Source organism: Emydura macquarii, unplaced genomic scaffold (assembly GCF_026122565.2).
Source record: "Emydura macquarii macquarii isolate MOO-44397 ecotype Brisbane River unplaced genomic scaffold, CSIRO-AGI_Emac_v2 contig_1253, whole genome shotgun sequence".
In the NCBI taxonomy this organism is placed as follows: Eukaryota; Metazoa; Chordata; order Testudines; family Chelidae; genus Emydura; species Emydura macquarii.
The window spans coordinates 59,698,157-59,721,177 of NW_027131390.1; the positions used below are offsets into that span (position 1 = coordinate 59,698,157).

The 23,021-nt window shown below is 40.4% G+C and overlaps 1 protein-coding gene across 3 annotated transcripts in view; it reads left to right on the forward strand.

Moving 5' to 3' along the window:
• The window catches only part of ANKRD44 (ankyrin repeat domain 44), a 196,173-nt gene that overhangs the window by 112,507 nt on the left and 60,645 nt on the right, over window positions 1-23,021 (forward strand). For all 3 annotated transcript variants that reach the window (XR_010919823.1, XM_067548975.1, XM_067548974.1), the window contains 7 exons: window positions 4,469-4,669; window positions 5,567-5,654; window positions 7,873-8,015; window positions 9,355-9,567; window positions 11,067-11,145; window positions 14,957-15,071; window positions 20,662-20,744. Coding sequence is in view for 2 of the 3 variants with exons in the window: in XM_067548975.1 (XP_067405076.1) it covers window positions 4,469-4,669; window positions 5,567-5,654; window positions 7,873-8,015; window positions 9,355-9,567; window positions 11,067-11,145; window positions 14,957-15,071; window positions 20,662-20,744 (922 nt within the window). In the remaining variant the exon portion in view is untranslated. The remainder of the gene's footprint in view (window positions 1-4,468; window positions 4,670-5,566; window positions 5,655-7,872; window positions 8,016-9,354; window positions 9,568-11,066; window positions 11,146-14,956; window positions 15,072-20,661; window positions 20,745-23,021) is intronic.

Genomic DNA, 23,021 nt, shown 5'->3' on the forward strand with positions numbered 1-23,021 from the left:
TTCCTTTGCTAATTCTATTCATGTGAAGGCCGTTACTTACTAATAATTTTGAATGACATTTAGCATCATAAGATTTTTCTTTAAATGCTGCTGCTATTGGTACTGCCATGTTTGTGAAAATAAATTGCTATCTAACAAATTTCCAACCTGAGTACCATAAGACCTGATCAGTATCAGCTATTCAGGGGCTTCTTGGGCCAAAAGTTGACTGATATGTCTAATTATCTTTTGTCAAGTGTCTATGGGTTTAGTCCACTTTTAGCACAATCCTCTGAAGGTTAAGGTTTTACAGTGAGAGTGTTGTTTATTCTGAAGCTTCCATTGAACACTAAGACTCTCTTTTCCTGCAACCCTTTAGAGTCTGACACAAACATATGAAAAAAATGTAACTGCATTTAAAAATCATTAAAACATAAAGTTGATTTTGGGGATTAAAATTGGTTATTTAAAAAACCACAACCCTCAAATGTGTCTGTACTGGCTACTTTGTGTAATCATTGTACAGTCAGAAATGGTTGAAACATATCTCTCTAATAATTGGGATTATACTGCATATGCTAAAAGATATATAAATACAGAGTCCTAAACAGCACCAATCTACTAAATATACACAGAAATTATGGTAAAATAAAGGTCTATTTTATATCCTCAAAAGCCAGATAATTAAGAGAAAAACACCTCTCTAAAGAACTGGAATAAAGTTTAGCTCCCAAGTGGAATGTAAGTAGAATACATATGTAGATGTAAATGAAAGTGTAAAATGGAATTAAAATATTGACTTTCCAACATCTGTTTCTATCTCAAGAGTCACATTTACATTAATTTGCCCATTGACTTCCCATTGAGTAGAATTTTGGTTCCAAGGGTGTACAAAGGTAGGCATCCCTAGTGAATTCTCTTTAAGTAACCTTAAAAATGATTGGCCTGTAAACATAATAATATAAAAAATGCTGAGAGACTAAGAATGGTATATAATTATCAACACTTTAAGATAAGCAAACTCACTTATTGAGTAAATTTGCTATGCATCAATTCATGGGATTACCATAAAAGATGAAATTGCTGAAATCAATAGAGGACAAAAGAAATAAAACTCTTACAGTAATAGATGTAGTATTGATTCAGTTTGTTTACGCTCTCCCAGGCACATGATGTATACGTAGATGGTGTATTTGTTGTATATTAATAAAACTTTGCCTAGGCTTAACAGAAAACATTTCTGTATATGGAAAAACGGTACTGTAGTGTATAGGAATATGGGTGTATTCCTTTAAATGGTTAGTTAGTAAACATGGTTATTTGGATCCCACTGTGCCCTCATGTGGTTCCTTCCTATTATGTGTGTTGTGTAAAGAGAAAAAGAAACGCAAAATAAAATTTCTGAGAGTCCTCTTTTAAGACTATTTGTATTGCTTAAGGGCAGTTGTTACTAAGAGCTGAGGAGAACAGGTCGTAGCTTCCCCACAGAATGTTTTTCTACTGAAAAATGCTGTTTTTCTGTTGGAAATTGAAACGTCATAGGAACATAATTGACTTTTGTCAAAGTTTTCAACTGCGAAATTATCAAAACATTTAGTTTGTGGTTAATTCAGAATATTTAATTTCCATATCAATTCAGAATATTTAATTTCCATATCAAAAGGTTGTGTTGATAAGATTGAAATGTTTTGTTCAGACTTGATTATTCCAACTATTATATCCTATTCTAAATTTTATAATAGAATCATAGGAAAGTAGGACTGGTTAGGTCCCCTGCACTCAAGGCAGGGCTATGTATTCTCTAGACCATCCCTGACAGGTATTTGTCTAACCTGCTCTTTAAAATCTCCAGTGGCGGAGATTCCACAACCTCCCTAGATTATTATTCCAATGCTTAATATAAAAGTCTGAATGAAATGTTTCAACCTTATTAAAATGAAATATTCCAGAAATATTTCATTTCAGAAGGAGTGCTGAGATTTCTACATTTCTAGCTGACTCACGATGAAATGAAATCTTGAAATTTCTCCTTTGACAAGAATTCAATTTTTCTGCCAGCTCGAAAGCTGAGGGCGTTCATCAGTTTTGTAAATCAAGCAATTTATTTAGATGACTGGCCTTGTTTTCTCTCTGAATTTGTCTTTCAACTTCCAATCACTGAAGCTGGACAAATTCAGACTAGAAATATGGGGCAAACTTTAAACAGGGAGAGTAATTACATAATAATTTACATAAAGATGGAATGGATCCTCCATTGCTTGAAGTCTTTAGATCAGAACTGGGCATAACATAGCCAGAAACTATGGGACAGGTGCATGAATTGTTGAGCTTGTCTTCGCTGTCATATTAGCTGGAGCTATAGCTCACATTTTTGCCCCAACCCTATTCCCATCCACACACACAAATCTCTAGCTCAAGTTAAGTTGTGCATTAAGCTCAAGCTAGTTAGCCTTTTGGAGTTGGGTTGAAGCTTAAGAGCTGCTGATGCTTGAGATAGTAATGAAGCAGGGACACAGCAGCTCGAGTTACAGCTGATTTGCAGCTAAATTCAATCTGTGTCGCTTGAGTGTTGTTTCATGAACTGGTCACTCTCACTCGAGCTAGGCTAGCTCAAGTGGAGTAACTTGAGTGTACTAATTTGAGCTAATGGTTTCAGTGAAGATGAGCCCACCGTGTGAAATTCAATGGCCTGTGTTATGCAGGTGGTCAGAGTAGATTATGATAATGTTCTCTTCTGGCCTTAAAATCTATGATTTAAGGCACCCAGATTTGAAAACTTTTACTTGTATGTTTAATTAATTAGGGGCCCCTGACTCCATGAGTAATGGCTGCCAGATCAGATCCCATATTTACAATGTATAGATTATTTATACAGCTGCTAGCCTCAAATTCTGTCTTCATCTCCAGAGATTTTCAGAGGTCTGGAGCATCTACAAATCCCACTGAAGTCAATGAGGGTGTAATATGAATATAAAATACACAAATAATAGACATGCTAATAAAATGCTTATTCGTTCTTTGTCTAACATGGTGCAATCGTGCATATAATATGTGTGTCTGTCTAGAACTATATATAACACCTAGTTATGCTTTATATAATTGTACTTTATAATGGCAGTACATATTTTTGTTATATGTGTTTATCATGTCCATGTGGACTTTCTAGTCCTTTTGATATTTTTTAGGGCTAGATTATCCTTTGCTCAGGGTTGTAGCTAAAGGAACAAGTTGCACTGCCCCTGAAGTCGTCTCAGGGGACATTCTGCCTGAGACACCCTTCTAAGGCACAGCTCCTCTGCTACTCCCATCTAGTACTGGAAAGGGAATAATCTGCCACTCTACCTCTCTGTGCCCGGCCTCCCAACTCACTTGCTCATGGTTGGAGATGAGAGTGATGAGCATACAACCTCCCTCTGTCTCTTGCCATGATGCAGACTGGTATAATTCAGTCCTATAGAGGTGTTCCCACTACCACTCCAAATGGCTGAGTTAGATTCAGCACCAACCTAGCCCATAGTGGCTCTGATGTTTTTAAGATGTCTGTTGTATTTTTTAGAGTTTAAAATGGGAGAAAACAAACCTCTTTGTTCAACTCTGAGATGTCTAAATATATTATCCTTCTCCCTCCACCAAGGTATGGGTGGAACATATTTCCTTGGTCAAGAGACGTACAATGTCTCAAATGGAAAATATGTAGTTTAATTTTATCAGTATATTCACTTAGATTATCACTTTTAAAAGCTAAGTTTTATTTAAAACTGACAAAAAGCCAAATAAATTCAGTGTTCCAGCTGGGACATTTGACCTGGAGAAGGGAAAGAATGCTGATAGGAATTAAGAACATGAGTGTCAGCCTTAATCTGAGATTCTCACATTGTCTGAACCTGAAATTTTAACCCGCACAATTAACTTGGATTTTTTGTTTTCTCTGTTCTGTTATAATTGCTATTTATAGCATTTTTATCTCAACTTTACTGTCTAAAATAGTGCTTCATTTATTTTATAGATGGATTCATCATGCACTGTACTTACCCCTTTTAATCTCAGATACATTAAATACATTCATTTCCTCAAGTAAAACATGGCTATAATGTCTAGTATTAAAGATCAATGGACCTATCTGGCATGGACCCAGTTTTGCACACCCTAATATCCAAATAGGAAAGTTTTGTGTGGACAAGAAATGCAAGCCTCTGCCCTAAATGATAAGTATATATAAAGAAAAGTTAAATATATCACAATAAAATAACATGTTAAAACAAGGGTATTTGAATCAACTATTTCACTTCCCTCACCTGGAATATTTTTGAATAACTGACTCTGGTTGTCCTCTCTCCCCGGTCTGCATATGAATTTTAAGTGGCTACCAGTAACAGTCAAGAACATTATTTTTCCACATATCACCATATGATGTGTAGAGAGAGATTTATACATAGACGTGTGCTATATTTATTTTAATAGCTTGTTTATAACTGTGCTTCCATCGTAGGAAGCAGTACAAGTATTGATTAAGCATTCAGCGGATGTTAATGCTCGGGACAAGAACTGGCAAACCCCATTGCACGTAGCAGCTGCAAACAAAGCAGTGAAGTGCGCAGAAGTAATCATTCCAATGTTGAGCAGTGTCAATGTCTCTGACAGAGGGGGGCGGACAGCATTACACCATGCAGCTCTGAATGGCCACATAGAGGTAAGTGATCTAGAAGCATTGTTGATATAATTTATTGATTTGTGCCACTCTTGTCTATATCAAAATAAATGATGAGTTCATGTATAGCTATATGATATAGATAGCTAGATATTTAACCTCCACTTATGAGTTCTGAGATCAAGTTCTGCTCTCAGATACACTGGTGATACCTAATTGAAAGCAAAGCATCTACATGTGTAGTTAAATTTTAAGTATATGAGTAACTCCATTGCAGTTAAAGATTACTTGATGCTTAAAATTAAGCAGATGCTTAAATGCTTTCATGGCTCAAGGCCAGAGTGCCCAGCACCTTGCAGAAGTCAGACCTGAATGAGTATGAAGAATGAATTATCCTTTCATTGTAGAATGTTGTCTCTACAGCTCAGGATTGAGGTTTGTTGGATGCATAGTGTGTAAAAGGATGCAGTGCTGTATCATGGGTTTACAGATCGTCTCCCACTGCCATGACTCCATCACAATCACTAAATCCATGCAGTTTTTAAAGAATAAAATATTGAAAGAGTTACAGTGTAGAAATATAATATTCAAATGAAAACTGACTCTTACCAGAGCTGTAACCAGCATATTTCAGGTGGGGCTGGGCCAGACTGTGGAGTTCTAATGCATTTAACAAGAAAGCATACATTTTTAATGATTAGTTTAATTAAACTCCAGTTTCCTGGAAGGGGTTTTTATACTATCTTTAATTTTAAGTTTCAGGTTTTCTTGCATTACTTTTGCACCTATCACACCAAGGCAAGTGTGATTTGCTCAGTAATTCACAACCATGTATTGCCTTGTGTTACATCTAGAGTGATAGCATTTGTTGACAGATGGATCTGTTGTAAATGGTATACGTGTCTTGACCCAAAGACTTACTTTTCATTGTTGTTTTAGATGGTGAATTTGCTTTTAGCCAAAGGGGCGAACATCAATGCTTTTGACAAAAAGGACAGGAGAGCTATTCATTGGGCAGCATATATGGGTAAGAGCCATGTTGTTTTTTGTTTTATTACTGAAGTACCGACAATGTGCTCTATATTGTACAAGACCCATTTCCTGCCATGGAAAGTGAAAATTGTAATTATGTCGATTAAGGCTATGGGCTCAGATCATCAGGTCTATCGTCATAGACATCGTTCCATTGATTTCAATGGAACTACACTGACTAATACCAGCTGATGGTATGACCCAAGGTGTCTGTCTAACACAACCTGTATCTTTTTTTCATATTACTTTTTTTAAAATCTCATCTTCTCTCCTGATTCTAATTCCAGCCTCGAATATATTTGATAAGAAAAATACATATTAAACTCCCCTTTGCCACAATTTGCAGTAATGTAGATTTTGGCAAGAACTAGTTTAGATAAAATGACTAGCGCTAATACAGTTAATACACTTTTTCTGAAACCATTGTTTTTCCTGTTTGTCTCTTTATTCAGAACAAATTGGGTTACTATGTAGCTGTACAGTACTGTATAATCATTTCCACTCTTGATTGTCTTCCTTCATTGCAAGGCAGGCAAGATCACTTGATTCATGCATTCATGTCACCAGTGTTCACCACATTTGCTTTTTAAATGAATAATTGACCCATCCATTTTTAAAATAATACTCACCATAGAATTCAATGGGAGGCTCTGATGTAACAATGATAGAAGGATAGGGGCCATAATGTTGGCCAGTGCTGTGCAAGCCCTCACAGAATTCTACCAACACATCCACTGATCTGAAATAAGCGCCCTCACTGTCTGCCACTATACCTTCACTCCTGACTTGTAACATTCACTTTAATTCTAATCTTGGTCCCTTCTGGGAAAGAGGTAACAAGTAGTTTAACTGTGGGAAAATGTACTGTGGTTTTGTGATGCCCTGGCCTAGACTGGGATTTGCTCTGCAAAGATGAAAGATTTTGACAGATTTTCCAGCCTGTGTGGCATGCAGATTGTATGACACCTAAGCAAGGTTGGGACTCAGGCATGTGTAAATACCATGGCTATCATAGGTCCTTGTATATTTTGTGGTTAATGATGACATTTTGTGGGGGCCACATTCACTTTCTACACTTGCTCACCTATGACATGATCTAAGCTCACTGGACTCAATGGAAAGTCTCGTATTTGGTTTCAAAGTGCTGGGGATCAATCTCTTGACTAACGTGGCCTAGTTATATCCTCCATAATAGAGGAAGATGTAGTCTCAACAGGTAGTAGACACAGTGTGCCTTCCCTATGAGAGGGGTCACCAGACAAGCTAGTTAAATGCTATGCACTTATGCCCCAGGCAGGAGGTTCCTTTATCAGAGCCATTGCCAGAAAGATGACCACAGAAAGGACCTGGCAGCTGAATTAACAGATTGCATTGACAGAACCCTCTTCTGGGAATCTTTCAGTGCTGTCAGGCTGGTTTGCTTACTCTCCCTTCTATTAAAGGGGGAGTCAAATGTGAATGAGGTATGAAAGGGTAAAGAAAAGAATGGAGAACATGTTCACTGAAGAGGGATTTGCCATAGTTTTCAAGAGAAACACTCGTCTCATCCCAATTTCTTAATGAGAAATGGTGCTAGCATATGTCATGCCTGCTAAGTGTGCCAGTCTGTCACTATCTAGTGATGGCTAGGCCAGCAAGAGATTGATGAACCTGCTACTGCCTGGGTTGACAGAGATGTTTCTTTTAGGCCAGGCAATGGTGGCTGCTGCTTTAAGATCCCAGGTTTGACCTCGATGCCCACTCCAAGTGGTGGCCCATAGAATATTCGCACTTGGAGGAGAAGGGTGAAGTAGTTCAACCTGTGTTTACACCAGCAACATATTCTAGCCCAAGAAATCTTGGAACCGGGTGGGATAAGCGATATTGAACTGAACTTTTACACCCCAAGTCAGTTTATCTGCAACTATTAGAATGAGGCGCTACTGACTCACTTGAGGTCACAAAGAACTGAATGGAAATCTTGGAAAGAGGCATTCCATATCCTCAGCTGCTGTAGCAAGCTCTTCAATCTCTAGCTGGCTGAGCCGTTACTAGAGGGGGACAGTGCCACACTGAGCAGGCATGGCGTACACTAGGATTAAAACAGTTCCTTGCAAAATGAGTCTTCTGCGAGAGCATTTATGAAGCAAAAAGAACGAGTTAGCAAGAAAGCAGTAATTTGAGTAAATTACACTGCAAATCATTGATGATTTCCATTCCCCCATCTTTTAAAGGCCACCTGGAAGTTGTTGCCTTGCTGATTGACCATGGTGCAGAGGTGACTTGTAAGGACAAAAAGGGTTACACTCCACTTCATGCTGCTGCATCCAATGGGCAGATTAATGTTGTGAAACATCTTCTGAATCTAGGTGTAGAGGTAAGTAGCAATTAGTATTTTTTTTTTAAAAAAGCCACAAAAGACTGAGGTTTGAGTCACTATTTGTAATCCTTTTATGTAATCCAATCCGATACTTTAACCATAGAAAATTCCCTGCTCCCATGGCCTTTGTTCTCCTATATGTTTGGAGATTTTGTCTGGCTAGTGATGCTGCCGCCCCAGATATTGGCAGAGTTTTTGAAGAAACCATTTCCCATTCTCTGGAATACGGAATCTATCTCAACATTGGACAGCTTTCTAGGCCCAAATGCAGTGTATAGTACCTGCCAAGAGATGCAGATTTTGTCTGTGATCATCTGAGTGTCCATACCCAAGCTCTTGCAGGGACTAACAATCCCATGAAATTGGGGAACATACAGAATTTATGTATGGGAACCAGGGAGAACGACTTCCCCCTTTCTCCACAGTCTCCTTGACAATGTAGAGTGTCATTGTTCACCTTGCTTCATCTAATTTTGTAGAACAATTCATTTCTCCACAAGCAATTAAGAAAAGTCTGTATCTAAGATTTTCTTAATACTTTCATTAAACTGTGGTATAGAGTAATGGTTTCTTAGTAGAATGCAATATAAAGGACTGTGTGGTTTCTTCTCACTCTATGCCCACCCTTCCCCTAACAGATCTGCACAGACAGATCTTAAATCTGGTCCTTTTCACTAAAATGAAACCGCAGTAATTATTTTTAAAGGAACCTGAGCTTACTATTTCTCCTACTTTCCTTCTTGGATGTAACAGCTTTCCAGTTTATTATTAGCAGGACCATCCAATGATGACAATGAAACTATCAGTCTTTAGCTTTAAATTGGCTTTTAAAAATTGCCACCAAGGCAAAAAGTTAATAAAAGCAAAGCATTTGGAATGAAGCGTTACTGGAGTATGTTTTTGTCAATGAAATTTGCTTACAAACACTGACCTAGGACAATTCAAGCCTCCAGCTATTTCCACTTGCAGAGTGCAGTGTATTATGGAAAGCAGTGAAGCTCAGACTGTGACTCTCGAGCCGCAAGTGTGTCTCCTGCGGCTCTTTGCAGCACATGATATTAAAACACTATGTGATTTAATTATTAACCAATCAGGACGCTTTTACTGTGTTGTTAACCAATTAAGTTATCAGCTTGCACTAAGTTATTAACTTTTTTGCTGTGAGAATAATATAAATAAAAACTAAATATTTCCCCTGTCATGCACACTACTGCGACTTTTTTGGGAAATGTTGATCACTGATTTGGCTTCTGAACAACTGACGTTTGAGTATCACTGACGTAAAGCAGTGCGCTGATGTCTGTAATTTTAACTGTATATTCCTGTCTCATTGCAGATTGATGAAATGAATGTCTATGGAAATACTGCGCTCCATATTGCTTGTTATAATGGTCAGGATTCTGTAGTTAGTGAGTTGATTGACTATGGTGCTAATGTTAATCAACCTAACAACAGTGGATTTACCCCTTTGCATTTTGCTGCTGCCTCCACTCATGGAGCTTTGTGTCTTGAACTGCTAGTGAATAATGGAGCAGATGTTAATATTCAGGTAAAACTTATGTTTTAGCTCTTCAATTTTAGTTGCCTAAATATATATCCCCTTTTGGTTTAAAATCTCTGCATGCCATGAGAAGCTGCAACTGAGAATACCATAGCACAGTGTTACTGTCAATTCTTCTTCAAGGAATTGGCTGATGGAATAACACAGTAATGCTGAGAGTTTTAATTAAGTTTTCTTCATGGGACTAGGGAAGCTTATAGTGCCTTAGTTGGTAAAATGGCACCCTGAAACTCAAGGCCAATCAGTTTCTGAGGACATGGTCCGTTACTGAACTACAATCACGGAAGTGCAGTTAAGAACCCATCCCACGGGCTACGGTTGTCACAGAAACTATTCTTCTGGGTATTCCCCCCCAAAAGCGTGTTTACTTTAACACAATTCTGCATGCTCCTCTTGGCTTCTGTTCAGTAGTAAAAAAATTAGGTAAAGTACCTAGCACAATAGGGCCCCAATTCTGGTTGAGACATCTAGATGCTATTGTATCACAAATAATACTTAATGATAATGATGATCAGGGAATTCTGACTCCAACCCAGAAGTGAGATGAGCTGGGTTCTATTGCTGTATTTGTGACTGACTTGTGGTGTGACCTACAGCAAGTCACTTAAATTCTGTGCTTCAATTTTCCCATCTCTAAAATGGAGATAATAGTGCTTATCCATCTTTGTAGAGTTTTTTGAAACTGATAGATGAGACATGCTCAGTATTCAGTATTATTTTATTAAAATGAAGCATTTGAAAATGAATCCAAAATGAATCAAATAAACAAGGGATGGCATGAGCATCTTCCTCTGTTCCTCTTCAGGCTCCCTGTCAACATCTCTAGACAGAGGTCCTTTCCCTTGGCTCCCAAAACTTGACCACTAGATATTGTACCTTTCCTTACCTGTTTTCACCTGCTTTCTAATGGCCTTTTATGGACATCTGATTTTTCTTAGAATGGCAGTTTATTAACCAAAGCTCTTTTCTTATGTAGTGGACTGTATTTTAATGTGTCTATTTAAATTGCAGAATGGTTTGTATTTGTTTACACTTTCCGGGACTCCTGAAACTTAGCTTGTTCTTTCTTGCTTTTCCCCACGCAACATGGAAGATAAGGAAATATCATGAGAATTATTCATAATGTTTAGAATGTAAATACCACTCAGGAATATGTCACTTATCCATTGCTGTTTTGGACCATGCACCCTAGATTGGTGGAATGGCTCTAAAAATATATTCACAACAACCACTACCTTATTTCCCACTCCCATTGCTGAAGAAGGTCTGACACCTACAGAAAAAAAGGGCATTCTGCATGTATCCTCGAATGACTCTTGGATTTAGTCCGACAGCCTTTTAAAGTTGATGGGCGTTTGATCTGAGTAAGAACTACAGGATTGAGCTCTAGGTTCTTTTATTATTTCAACCTATTTTTAATATTAGTTGAGAAACTACACTGATGGCATTACATTATACTGTACATCACTGTCTTTTGTTTTTGTTAGAGTAAAGATGGCAAGAGTCCACTTCACATGACAGCTGTCCATGGGAGGTTCACACGATCGCAAACCCTCATTCAGAATGGTAAGTTGTCTTTTTGATACTTGATTATTTAATCAGCAATGATCTGCTTGGAGCTTTTTCCAAGCCACTTACTGGCTGGAGGGTACAGTTTTTCTTCTGAGGTAGAATACTGAGGAACCAAAATTCAAACAGATTTAAGTACTCTATTGAAATCTAACTGCTAGCTAGTCCAAATGCTCTCATTTAATAATGTGATTTTAGACAAAGCTTTATAATTAATCAAGAAATTCCATTCTCCACCAGCAGACAGTGGAGTGTGTGTGTATGTGTGTGTCTTTGTTTGTTTGTTTGTTTCCTGACCTGGAAATGAGAGCAAAAGGAGCATTCAGATTCTGCATGTGTGCGTCTAAAAACAAGATTAAAAAAAAAAATAGATAGCAATTTTTCCACTTCCTAGAGTCCTTCACACTTCTGGAGCTCTAAGGATCTCTTCTCCACCCTTTCCCCTCACTTCTTAAAGATCATAATTCCATTATAACCACCTCTCTTGCTAAGGAGTAAACACTCTCTTCTTTGATTGACTGGAGAAGTCATATTTGTGCAATACCAGGCACTCTTCTCTTCTCCCCTGCCTGCCTCTGCCTTTTGAAGTAAACATATTACCCCTACAGCCCTCCTTCCATCCCAGGATATGAAGATGTAATAATTGTTCATATTTTAGATAGCTACATCTTTATTTGTATGAAGTTGTAAATCATCCAGCTTCAAGCCTGGAGTAAAGGGCATGTTTTTCCCTTGTCTTTGCATAGGGTGGGAATTCAGCTCCTGCCACACCCCATGTTCTCCAAAAACATTCAGCATTCCTCAGCTGGTCGTAACATTGCTAAGCTTTGCAGGGAGTGTTCTGATAAACATTGGGGGCCCATTTTCCAAGTGGTGTCAGTCCAGCTTCTAAATTTTTGTCTTCAAATTCTACTCGCCCAGAAATGGGGATTTACTGCACTAAATAAAGGCCCAATCAAAACAGTCCTACATGTGACATTCTTTCTTATCTCCTTCTTTTTGTGTGTTCGTTTTTGTCAGTTTTGTTGTTTTTGTCAGTTCAGATTGAAACCTCTTCAGGGCAGTGACAAGTCGTCTTACGTGTGTATAAAGCACCTAGCACATGTTAAGTTGTTCTCCTATATCAAATATAATAACCCTGCAGTTTTTCCTGTTGTTGTTATTATTATTTACCCTTTATATCATGGTAGCAATCACAGATGTCAACCAGGTGGAAAGTCCATAGCAATAGACATTATAGAAACATATATTAAAAACACAACTTTAACTACACTGCCATGACCAGCTCCTGCATAACAACAGTCTTTGCTCCAAAAAGATTACAGTCTAAAAGACATTGCATGTGGGTGAGACAAACAAGCAGATGGTGAAATGTAGAGAAGGAGGACAGAGTAACAGAAATAATACGATGTTTTAGCACAGACTAGCTCAGTGAGCAATTCTTAGTCAATCTGAAAGAGTGATCACAACACACCACCTACCTAATCACTATTGTATGGCAGTTTCTTGCGTAATTCTAGCAGAGGTGAGTTGTAAGGAGGGACTTGAAGAAGGATCAAGTGGTGGCTTTGTGGTTTTTGACTGAGAGTTTTTTCCACTTGTAAAAGCATCTTGGGAGAAAGCACGAAGGTCCTTATGGCAATGTGGACAAGCAGGCAATTCAAGAATGAAGGCGAGAACTGATCTCATGATAAGAAAATGGGTTAGATAAGTGGGTGTGACTAAATTGTGAAATTTAGGCACCAACTGCATGGGTGCTCAGGGGCTCGAGCACACAAAAAAAAAAATAGTGGATGTTCAGCACCCACCGGGCTGGCCACCAGTCAGCTGCTCCTCAGAGCAGAAGGGGCGGGACCAGCCATTTCCGGCTGGGATGCTGCTCTGTGCATTACAGCAGTTGCATCCTGGCTGGGGGAAGCGGCTACCGCTCCCTGCCTAGGCTGGCTGCTGGGGCAGGGGCTAGAACACCCGTCCTCCCCTCTTCCCTAGCACATTTCCAGCTCACTCGGACCCTGGCTCTGGCAGCCAGCCTGTGCAGGGAGCAGAAGCCAGGCTGTCTTGCACAGACAGCTGCTGCGCTGCAGAGCAGTGGCCAGGAGGGGCCAGCATTGGAAGCTCCCAGTGTGATGCTTTGGCCAAATGGGCTAATGAAATCCTTGGATGCATAAACAGGGATCTCAAGTAGGAAGTTATTTTAACTTCGTATTTGGCACTCACATGACCGCTGCTGGAATACAGTGTGGTCTGGTGTTCACAATTCAAGAAGGGTGTTGATAATTTGGAGAGGGCTCAGAAGAGCCATGAGAATGCTTAAAAGATGAGAAAATATGCCTTATAGTGCTAGACTCAAAGAGCCCAATCTGTTCAGCATAACAAAGAGAAGGTTAAGGGGTGACTTGATTGCAGTCTATAAGTACCTACAAATAAGGGAACAAATATTTAATAATTAGCTTTTCAGTCTAGCCCTTCAGTCTAGTCTAGAGAAGGGTATAACACAATACAATGGTTGGAAGTTGAAGCTGGACAAATTCAGACTGGAAATAAGGCATAAATTATAACCGTTAGAATAATTCATCATTGGAATAATTCATGAAGGGTCATAGTGGATTCTCCACCACTGACAATTTGTAAATCAAGACTGGATGTTTTTCTAAAAGATCTGCTCTAGGAATTAATTTGGGAAGTTCCATGCCCTGTGCTACACAGGCGGTCAGACTAGATGATCACAACAGTCCCTTCTGGCACTGGAATCTATGAAACATCTGGAAGATCATCTAATGTAGTGATGCCTAAACTTCTTAATACTGAGGATTTTGACTTTAGATAGAGATCTTCTTGGAGAGTTACCTCCCCTTCTGACTGCTGTGGCAAATATAGTGGTGGGTTACATGAAATAGTGATGTTACAAAAAGGTTATAGAGACAAGCTGAAAGGAAATCTTTAGTATCATGGGTTGGGCTGTTTGGTTAAATATGCTCTCTCCCTCACCTCTATTTTGTATTTGTGCTATTTATTTTATCTCTTTTTGTGTATAAACCTTCCCTTACAGCCTGCAGCCCTCACCTCTCCACTCCAGGTTGCTTTGCATTCTGTTCTCTTTTCCTGTGTGTTTGCTGCACCTAAAGTTGTGGTGTTGTATGCAGGTTTGATTACAGATGAATTTACACCTGAAGAAGAATATGGCAAACAAAGACAGGAAGCAGCTATGGAAGTGCTTAGGGTTTTCTGTTTCTAAAACCCCCTAGAGAGTTGGGCTACAGCTACCAGACAGCACCACTGATCAAATATTGACAGACTTTGTGAGGGTGCAACAAGCAGCCAGGCAAGCTACCTGGAAGAGCTCCATCTACTGTCATTGGTTTGTGGGCAGGTTTGAATCAGTTATTTAAAGAAGTGTGGCAAAATTTCAACAATTCATTTTGTTGATTTAATTTAGGGCAGCTGTTCATGCCTTTATATCGGCAACAATTCAGAGTCACAGCAGCAGCTAAAGTGTGTGTATCACATTAGGCAATTGTGAGGAAAGGTCTGTGTGAAATGTACAGAGAGGTGGGAATAAGGAAGCATGAAGAAAAAAATGCAGCAGCCAAAATCGTGGCCATCAGGCATGACTGGCTCAGCTAATGGGCTGCAGAGTATTGGTAGCTTGTCCCAGAAATTCAGTGTTTTTGCTGCTATTATACAAACTAAACTACAGCTGTAACTATGAGGATAAGCTGTATTAATTGGAAATGAATAAATGGCATTTGTGGACACTGACTCACAGTAAATCCTTGTGTGTTACCCTGTGTGAAAATGTCTTTTCCAGGAGGTGAAATTGACTGTGTTGATAAGGATGGCAACACCCCTCTGCATGTGGCTGCAAGATATGGACATGAGCTTTTGATTAACACCCTAATAACCAGTGGAGCTGACGCTGCCAAGTAGGTTGCTGAAGAAATGCTGTTCCTAATTGTAAAATATTATGGGTAATGCTAGATACTGCATATTTTTCAGGTTCCAATGTATTTGGGTTAAAATGCACATGCATAATTATAAATTCAATAACACATAATTTGTATTAGGAAGCCAGTTTAGAATCAGTTTAAAATATGAAGCTAATAATGAAGAGCATGTAATTCCCTCAGTGTCTAAAATAAACAGATTCACGTTCATAAGCTTCTAGTACCTTCCTATATCTAGTATCCATTGGTGCTATATAAGTATCATCAGTAGAAATGTACAAGGACAAAGCAGTGTTTAGTAAGGAAAATTATTTCAGAACCTAATGCAACTGCGGTGCCCAGTCTTTGTGTTTGATGGCTTCAGATTTTCAACTGGCGGAGATGATGAGGCTGCTTTTGTTTTGAGGTTTTCTCGAGTGAAACTGAGAGATGAATATCCAAATATGTGGTTCAGCTCTTTGTGCTCCAAGGGGTTGAATTTGCGAGGCTGATTTTGCTCTGTGTTTGTGTGTCTGACAGATGGACTGCATTTGTCTATGTTCATGGTTACATATATGAATATATACTCTGGGCCCAATCCTAGGAGGTGCATTGATTTCAGTGAGGGAGTTGGGCATTCAGCACATTCTAGAACTTGCCCTAGAGTAGTGAAGTAGCAGAGCACTAAATTTCCAAAATAGCTGGGGGAAGATTAAAATGAACTCTAAAAGGGAAAAAGAGATGGTATTCTTGGCATTTGGGTCAGTCTAGTGGCCACAGAATAATGCCAGGGAGGAGATCTGGTTTAGACATCTAATATCAATCTATTGCTCCCTGAACAAGCAGGAGCAGAGAGAGCTAATTATTTGTCCATCTCTATGAATGAAGCATCTTAAAAGACTAGTTACAAGTATTTTGTAGTATTCACCGCACACACCTGAACTTGCAAATTAGTGCTTCCTGACTAGAACCCACCGTCAGTATTTGAGATGCCTAATACTGCTGTAGTTGCTTGGGAGCATCTTGCTTTGGAACATGTTACCCTGTTTTCTTTGTAAAGATCTTTGCAGCTTTCTAGGCTTTTCATTTGGAGATTTTGAAGTAAGCATTTTTCCCCCATGTTTCACTATCTGCCATAGCAATGTTAAAACTCCTTCTCACCAGACAAAAAAGACAGGGTCAGATTTATACCACCTTGAGAAACTGGTCATTTGTGTCTAAATATGATTTTTTGCTAGCTCTTTCTAATATATAAAGTTTCAGTCCATCCATTTCCTGAGGTTTAAGGTAACAATGAACAGCAGTGAGATAACTAGCTCTTGCAATCTAGGTTATTCGCTCAAAATTTCTATTTCACACTTGGGTGACCTGTACATTGATCAAATAAAATACCTTTACCACCAGCAGAAATATCTGAAGTGAGAAGTACGTTGAGATGCAAGGCAGGTCTGAATGATGACACTGTTTCTGAAAAAGAAATTACCCTGTACTTCCAGGGGGAATGAGCTTTTAATATGTGTTGTATGTAAATAACTTTGGCTTAATTCCCTGAGTTTGCATCGAAAAGGAAGAATTTTCACAGTGCTGCTAGCAGAAGCCTCAGACGGCAAGGTCAATCATTTGATGCAATTGCATTTCAGGGGTATGGACGGTAAATAATGTAGGGAGCATTGTAAGCAGCTCTATACAGTATGGCACTGGCTAGTGCTAGCAGATGTGCAAATTGCATCTCTTGATGGACACCAGCCAAAATATGCATTGGGGTGGAAATCTCTTTACAGTGATGGGAAAACCTGGCTTGAGATAACTAGGAGAGATGGGGAAATTGATGTAAAAATCAGAGATGCATGGAGAATACTATGACCAATATATATAAAAATCCTCTTTCTGATATCAGGTTAAATAAATACATCCGCAGCTTAGAAATGCAACCCGTTTAGACAGATTTGAGCAGCTTGTTGGAGCTTGTGCCATTTCTTTTCAAGAAATAGAGTGTAAGAGCATTCTTGGGCAGGTTTATTCTGTGGGAGACCTAGATGCTGGCAGGGCATTTATTAAATGTATGAAATTTAATTAAATTAAATGTATTGTATTAAATGTGGTCAAGTAGGAAGGTTGACAAATGCAATGTGAAAGGAAAAGAGGAATAGGAATGAAGATTTTGCAAAGACTGCACTCACATTTCTGTGCGTAATATAAAATGTATATAACGTGTGAGAGAAAGAAAGCATTACATTTGCACAAATTTCCACCTGGGTTGTATGCATAGCTGCATATTTTGCAGTTTCATAGAATCATAGAAGATTAGGATTGGAAGGGATCTCAGGAGGTCATCTAGTCCAATCCCCTGCTCAAAGCAGGACCAACTCCAACTAAATCATCCCAGCCAGGGCTTTGTCAAGCCGAGCCTTAAAACCCACTAAGGATGAAGATTCCACCACCTCCTGAGGTAACCCATTCTAGTGCTTCACCACCCTCCCAGTGGAAAAAGATTCTCCTAATATCCAACCTAGACCTCCCCCACTGCAATTTGAGACCATTGCTCTTTGTTCTGTCATCTGCCTTTGTTCCTAATCTGCTTTACAGAACCTTACATCTGGTTTACATAACCTTTTGTAAATTTAAGCCTTTGTGTTAGAGCTGGATTTTCCTTATCACACATCTTATTCTTTTATGAAATAACTTTTAGTAAAGCTTTGTCGTTCTCTAAGAATTTTCCGGCTTTCTTTGACAGGATAACAAGTATTGCTGATGGGGGGAAGCGGTAGATGTGGTATATCCTGACTTTGTAAGGTTTTTGATGCTGTCTCACATGACCTTCTCATAAACAAACTAGGAAAATATAACCTAGATGGAGCTACTATGAGGTGGATGCATAACTGGTTGGAAATCCGTTCCCAGAGCATAGTTATCAGTGGTTTTACAGTCAAGCTGGAAGGGCATATTGAGTGGGGTCCCACAGGGATTGGTTCTGGTTCTATTCAATATCTTCATCAATTATTTGATTATGGCATAGAGAATACACTTATAAAGTTTGCGGATGATACCAAACTGGGAGGGGTTGCAAGTGCTTTGGAGGATAGGATTAAAATGCAAAATGATCTGGACAAACTGGAGAAATGGTCTGAAGTAAATAGGATGAAATTCAGTCAGGTCAAATGCAAAGTACTCCACTTAGGAAGGAACAATTAGTTGCACACATACAAAATAGGAAATGACTGCCTAAGAAGGAGTACTGTGGAAAGGGATCTGGGGATTATAGTGGATCACAAGATAAATATGAGTCAACAGTGTAACACTGTTGCAAAAAACCCAAACATCATTCTGGAATTTATTACCAGGAGCCTTGTAAGCAAGACAGAAGAAGTAATTCTTCTGTTCTGTTACACACTGATTAGGCCTCAGCTGGAGTATTATATCCAGTTCTGGGTGCCACATTTCAGGGAAGATGTGGACAAATTGGAGAAAGTCCAGAAAAGAGCAACAAAAATGATTAAAGGTCTAGAAAACATGACCTCTGAGGGGAGATTGAAAAAACTGGGGTTGTTGAGTTTGGAGTAGAGAAGACTGAAAGGGAACATAACAGGTTTCAAGTACATAAAAGGTTGTTACAAGGAGGAGGGAGAAAAAATGCTCTCAACCTCTGAGGATAGGACAAGAGGCAATGGGCTTAAATTGTAGCAAGGGCAGTTTAGGTTGGACATTAGAAAAAACTTCCAAACTGTTAGGGTAGTTAAGCACTGGAATAAATTGCCTAGGGAGGTTGTTGGATCTCTGTCATTAGAGATTTTTTAGAGTAGGTTGCACAGACATCTGTCAGGCATGGTCTAGACCAGGGGTGGGGAACCTTTTTTCTGTCAAGGGCCTGATGGTGGCCCTGGCTGTGGGGGAGAATTCGGCGGCGGGGGGGAATTCGGCGGCGGCGCGGTTTCACAGCGGTGGCGGGGTTCCGTGGGGGGCGGGGGGCAGTGTCTGCCGCCGAAGTCCCCCCACCGCCGAAAAGGGGCAAACGGCGGCAGGCCCCCCCCCCCCCCCCCCCCCCACACACACACACACACACACACACACACACACACACACACACACGGACGTTCCCCACCCCTGGTCTAGATAATGTTTGGTCCTGTAGGGGACTGGATTAGAAGACCTCTCAAGGTCTTTTCCAGTCTTATGATTCTATATGTCCTTGGGTTGTCTTGAAGAAATTGAATGGTGGCTATGAATCCATCTGGCATCATCCAGGAATTTAGTGAACTGTTTTTAGCTACATTTTCAAAAGCAAATTGTAGATGCCCATCTCATACACCATAGCTGATTTCAGAAGCTTTACAGTGATGTGCACCAAAAGACTGTCTGTGTAATAATATTTGTAAAGTAATGTAAGCATAAATGACACTTTACAAAACCTGCCAAAATACAAGAGTCTCAAAACCAGGAGCCTAAACTTAGGCTTCTATTTAGCCACCTGCCTGATTTAGAAAGGTACTGAGCACTCAACATTGATGTCAGTGAGAACTGTTGAGTGCTTATGACATTTGAAAATCAACCAAATGTCTGATACAGATTTAGGACTCTAACTTCAGGTTTCTGTTTAGGGTTTTGCCAAAGTGTCAACTCTGAGGATCCTACAGTCTAACTGAAAAAGGATTCATGGGATAATGATTAGAAAATGCAAATGCATGGAGACACCACTAGTGAGGATAGAGACTGGGTTGGGGAAAGGGGGAGTTTTAAGGATGGACAAGAAAGAGGATGTTTGGCATACAGGAATTGGGATGCAGTTACAAGTGTAATGGCAGCCTGAAGCAAGGGGTGAAGCTACAAGTGGCAGGAGACAAAGAGAGCAGTTAGCTGAAGAAGCCATGAGAAGCTAGAAAGAGTGCAGAAATGTATGTGTGGGGGAGCAGAGCTATACAGAACCTCAAAGGTGAGGATGAGGAGCTGGAACTTGATGTAGATGGAAAGGGCAATTGTGTGACATGAGTGAGGAAATGGGTGATGTGGTCAGAACTCAGGGAGAGGTAGATGTCCTAACAATGGTATTTTGGATGGACCGAAGTGTGGAAAAATGAGACACTAAGAAGCCAAAGACAAGGGGGAGATGAAATAACATAGGTGAGAGCTAATTAAGACTTGCACTGGTATGTTAACAATAGGGATGCAGAGGAAAGATGGATTTTAGAGACAATACAAAGATTCTTTCAGCATTTACTTTCACCTCATGTAATAGAATACCTGTGTTGCAACTGACAGGTCACAGTAGAAATTCTTGTATTGTATGTCTAGAAATTGAATCTAAGCAAAATCCATTCTTTTAGCTTTTTCTCTCTTTGGTTCTCATCCCATTTTTAAAAGCATTCCCAGCCTTGTTGTCAGATTTGTAATCAAAATCAGATACTAACGTTTTGCTTTAACAAAACAAACTAAACCCCTGAAAGAGATTGTAAAAGGTACTATTAAAATTAACGATGCAAGAAAGAGCCACCTACAGAAGTATTGACGTGCTTTTTTTTTAAAAGGGGAATTTACATCATCTGTGCTGAATGTAGCCCATTCTTCTGGTAACTAATAAAACTCTTCTGCCTTACAGGTGTGGTATCCACAGAATGTACCCCTTACACTTAGCAGCACTAAATGCTCACTCGGACTGCTGCAGGAAGTTGTTGTCATCAGGTAGGTAAACCCAGCTGTGACTGTGGAGCTTAATTAATATCATGTACATGCTGCTGATGGCCTCTGTTTTATGCAGTGTTGTGAATTGTCCAAATGAAAGACTTCCTGTGCTGTTTCATGTGATTGTGTGGCTTGGCATACTGGAGTGTGCATGGCTTTCCTAACTGCATGCTGATAATTCTTAGAATCCTGTATTGTTCATGCCTGAAGCCCTTTGAATGTTTTTTTTCCCTGGCAGTCACAGAGAGTTTATTTTAATTCACAGGGAAGAGGAGACAAGGGAAAATCCGTCTACTAACCTGTAGGAATGTGAGATACTGTAGGTTCTTCTGAAACAAACAACTATAGGCCCTGATTCAGGAAAGCACCCTTATTGAAGACAGCACTTGAGGAAATGCTTACATCCCATTGAAGTTGATGAGACTTAAACACATGCTTTCTTGAATCAGGGCCATAGAAAGAAAAGGGATAGCTAAAGTTCTTCTTTGGGGGCTTGCTCATGTCCATTTGGGCGCTAGGTGTGTGTGTGCCACACAGTTGCCTGAGATTTTTTCTTTAGTGGTATCCATAGGACCAGGTCTAGCACCCTCTGGAGCTGTGTGCATATGTATCAGTATAAAGGGCACTGCCAGCTGCACGCCTGCTCAGTTCTTTCTTACCACCCTGGAAAGATCCTTCTTGCTCTTGGAAGGCTTCTTTCCCAGTGGTTTGGACTCTTTGTAGTATAGTTATTGTAGTTAGCATATATAGATCTTAGTGTATATAGTAGTGTGAATAGTTGTCCCTGTCATCAAGGGACTTTTGCCCCAGTGGCTGGGTGTGCCCTGGTCTCCAGGCTTCAAGCTTAAAATCATGGGACCTGCTGCAGCAAGCCGATGCCTGTGAGTGACCCACACTCTAGCTGTCTAAAGCGCCTTGGGGAAACTCACGTTAAGAGAAGTGCCAGATCTTCAGGGGCTTCAGACCACACACTCAAAAGGTCAGACACATTCATCTGAAGGCCTTGCTTATGGAGGCAGCCTCAGACCAATCTCAGAGCTGAACCACTCTAAATCAGTGCCGAGCTCTTCAGCTTCCGTGTGAAGTGCTCAACCAGCATTGTGCTCTTCCCGGCACAGTTCTCCATCCCCAGTACTGAGGAAGAAGCGAAAGAAACAGTGCACTGACAGAGGTCACTATCTGGTGCCAAAGAAGGACAAGCAGGGAGCGGCCAACATAGTGAGATCCATGCCAGGCCACTCGTCCTCCCCAGAGCCACAGTCTGCTCCAACGACTCCACCTAGAGCCCCAAGTCCAGTCCAGGACCTGCCTCCAACTCCTAGTAGCAGTCCTGGTACCTTGCCCCTGTGGGCCCCTTTGAATCTGGAGGCTTTCCAGGCAGCAAAGGACTTGATATCCCTCCCAAACCTGCTGACCTCTCAAGGCCCCTGCCAGCCAAGGCAACTGGGGATAGAAGAGATCAAAGGCCAGTGAGCTCCACCATGGCACCGTCCAGGGGAAAATCTTCCATGGTCTTGATGCAGTGATCTCCAGGCCAGAGTCAGTCAGTGTCATCTTCCAGAAGTGGGGGACTCAACAGACGGACCTTTCTCCACCAGACAGAACAGGAAGTGCCATCAGTTCTTTTTGCTGCCTGGGCACAGCAGAGGCTCCATCTCTTATGCCTTCCTGCTCTCACGGGCAGACCACCTACTGTACACCTTCCAACCAATCCCCTTGGTTCACAAGGCCCTCCTAATGGGAAAGGCTCCTGATAGCTCCAGCGTGGCCACATCAGCACTGGTTTGGTATGCTTCTGGGCCTCTCAGGGCAGCTCTACTCATGCTCCTACCCTGTCCAGATTTGATTTCACAAGACCACAGCTGGTTGCTTCACCTGAACCTCACCTCCCTGCACCTGATTGCTGTGTGGCTGAACCCTGAAGAGCACGTCTGCTTGGAGCAGGTCCAGCAGGTCTTGCTAGGCAGCAGAAAGCCTTCCACCAGGACTACCTATGTGGCCAAATGGAAACGTTTCACTTGTTGGGCCTCTGGACAGAATCTCTCTCCATCCTGGTCTTCTCTGCAGTCTATCTTAGACTACCTGCTTCACCTAAAACATGAGAGTCTGGCTCTCTCATCTGTTGAGGTTCACTTGCCAGCCATCTCAGCCTTCCATCTTCCAATGTAGGGCAGATCAATGTTCTCCCATGAGATGATGATCAGGTTTCTAAAAGGCCTAGAAAGACTCTACCATCAGATTTGTGACCTGATTCACCCAATGGGACTTAAACCTGGT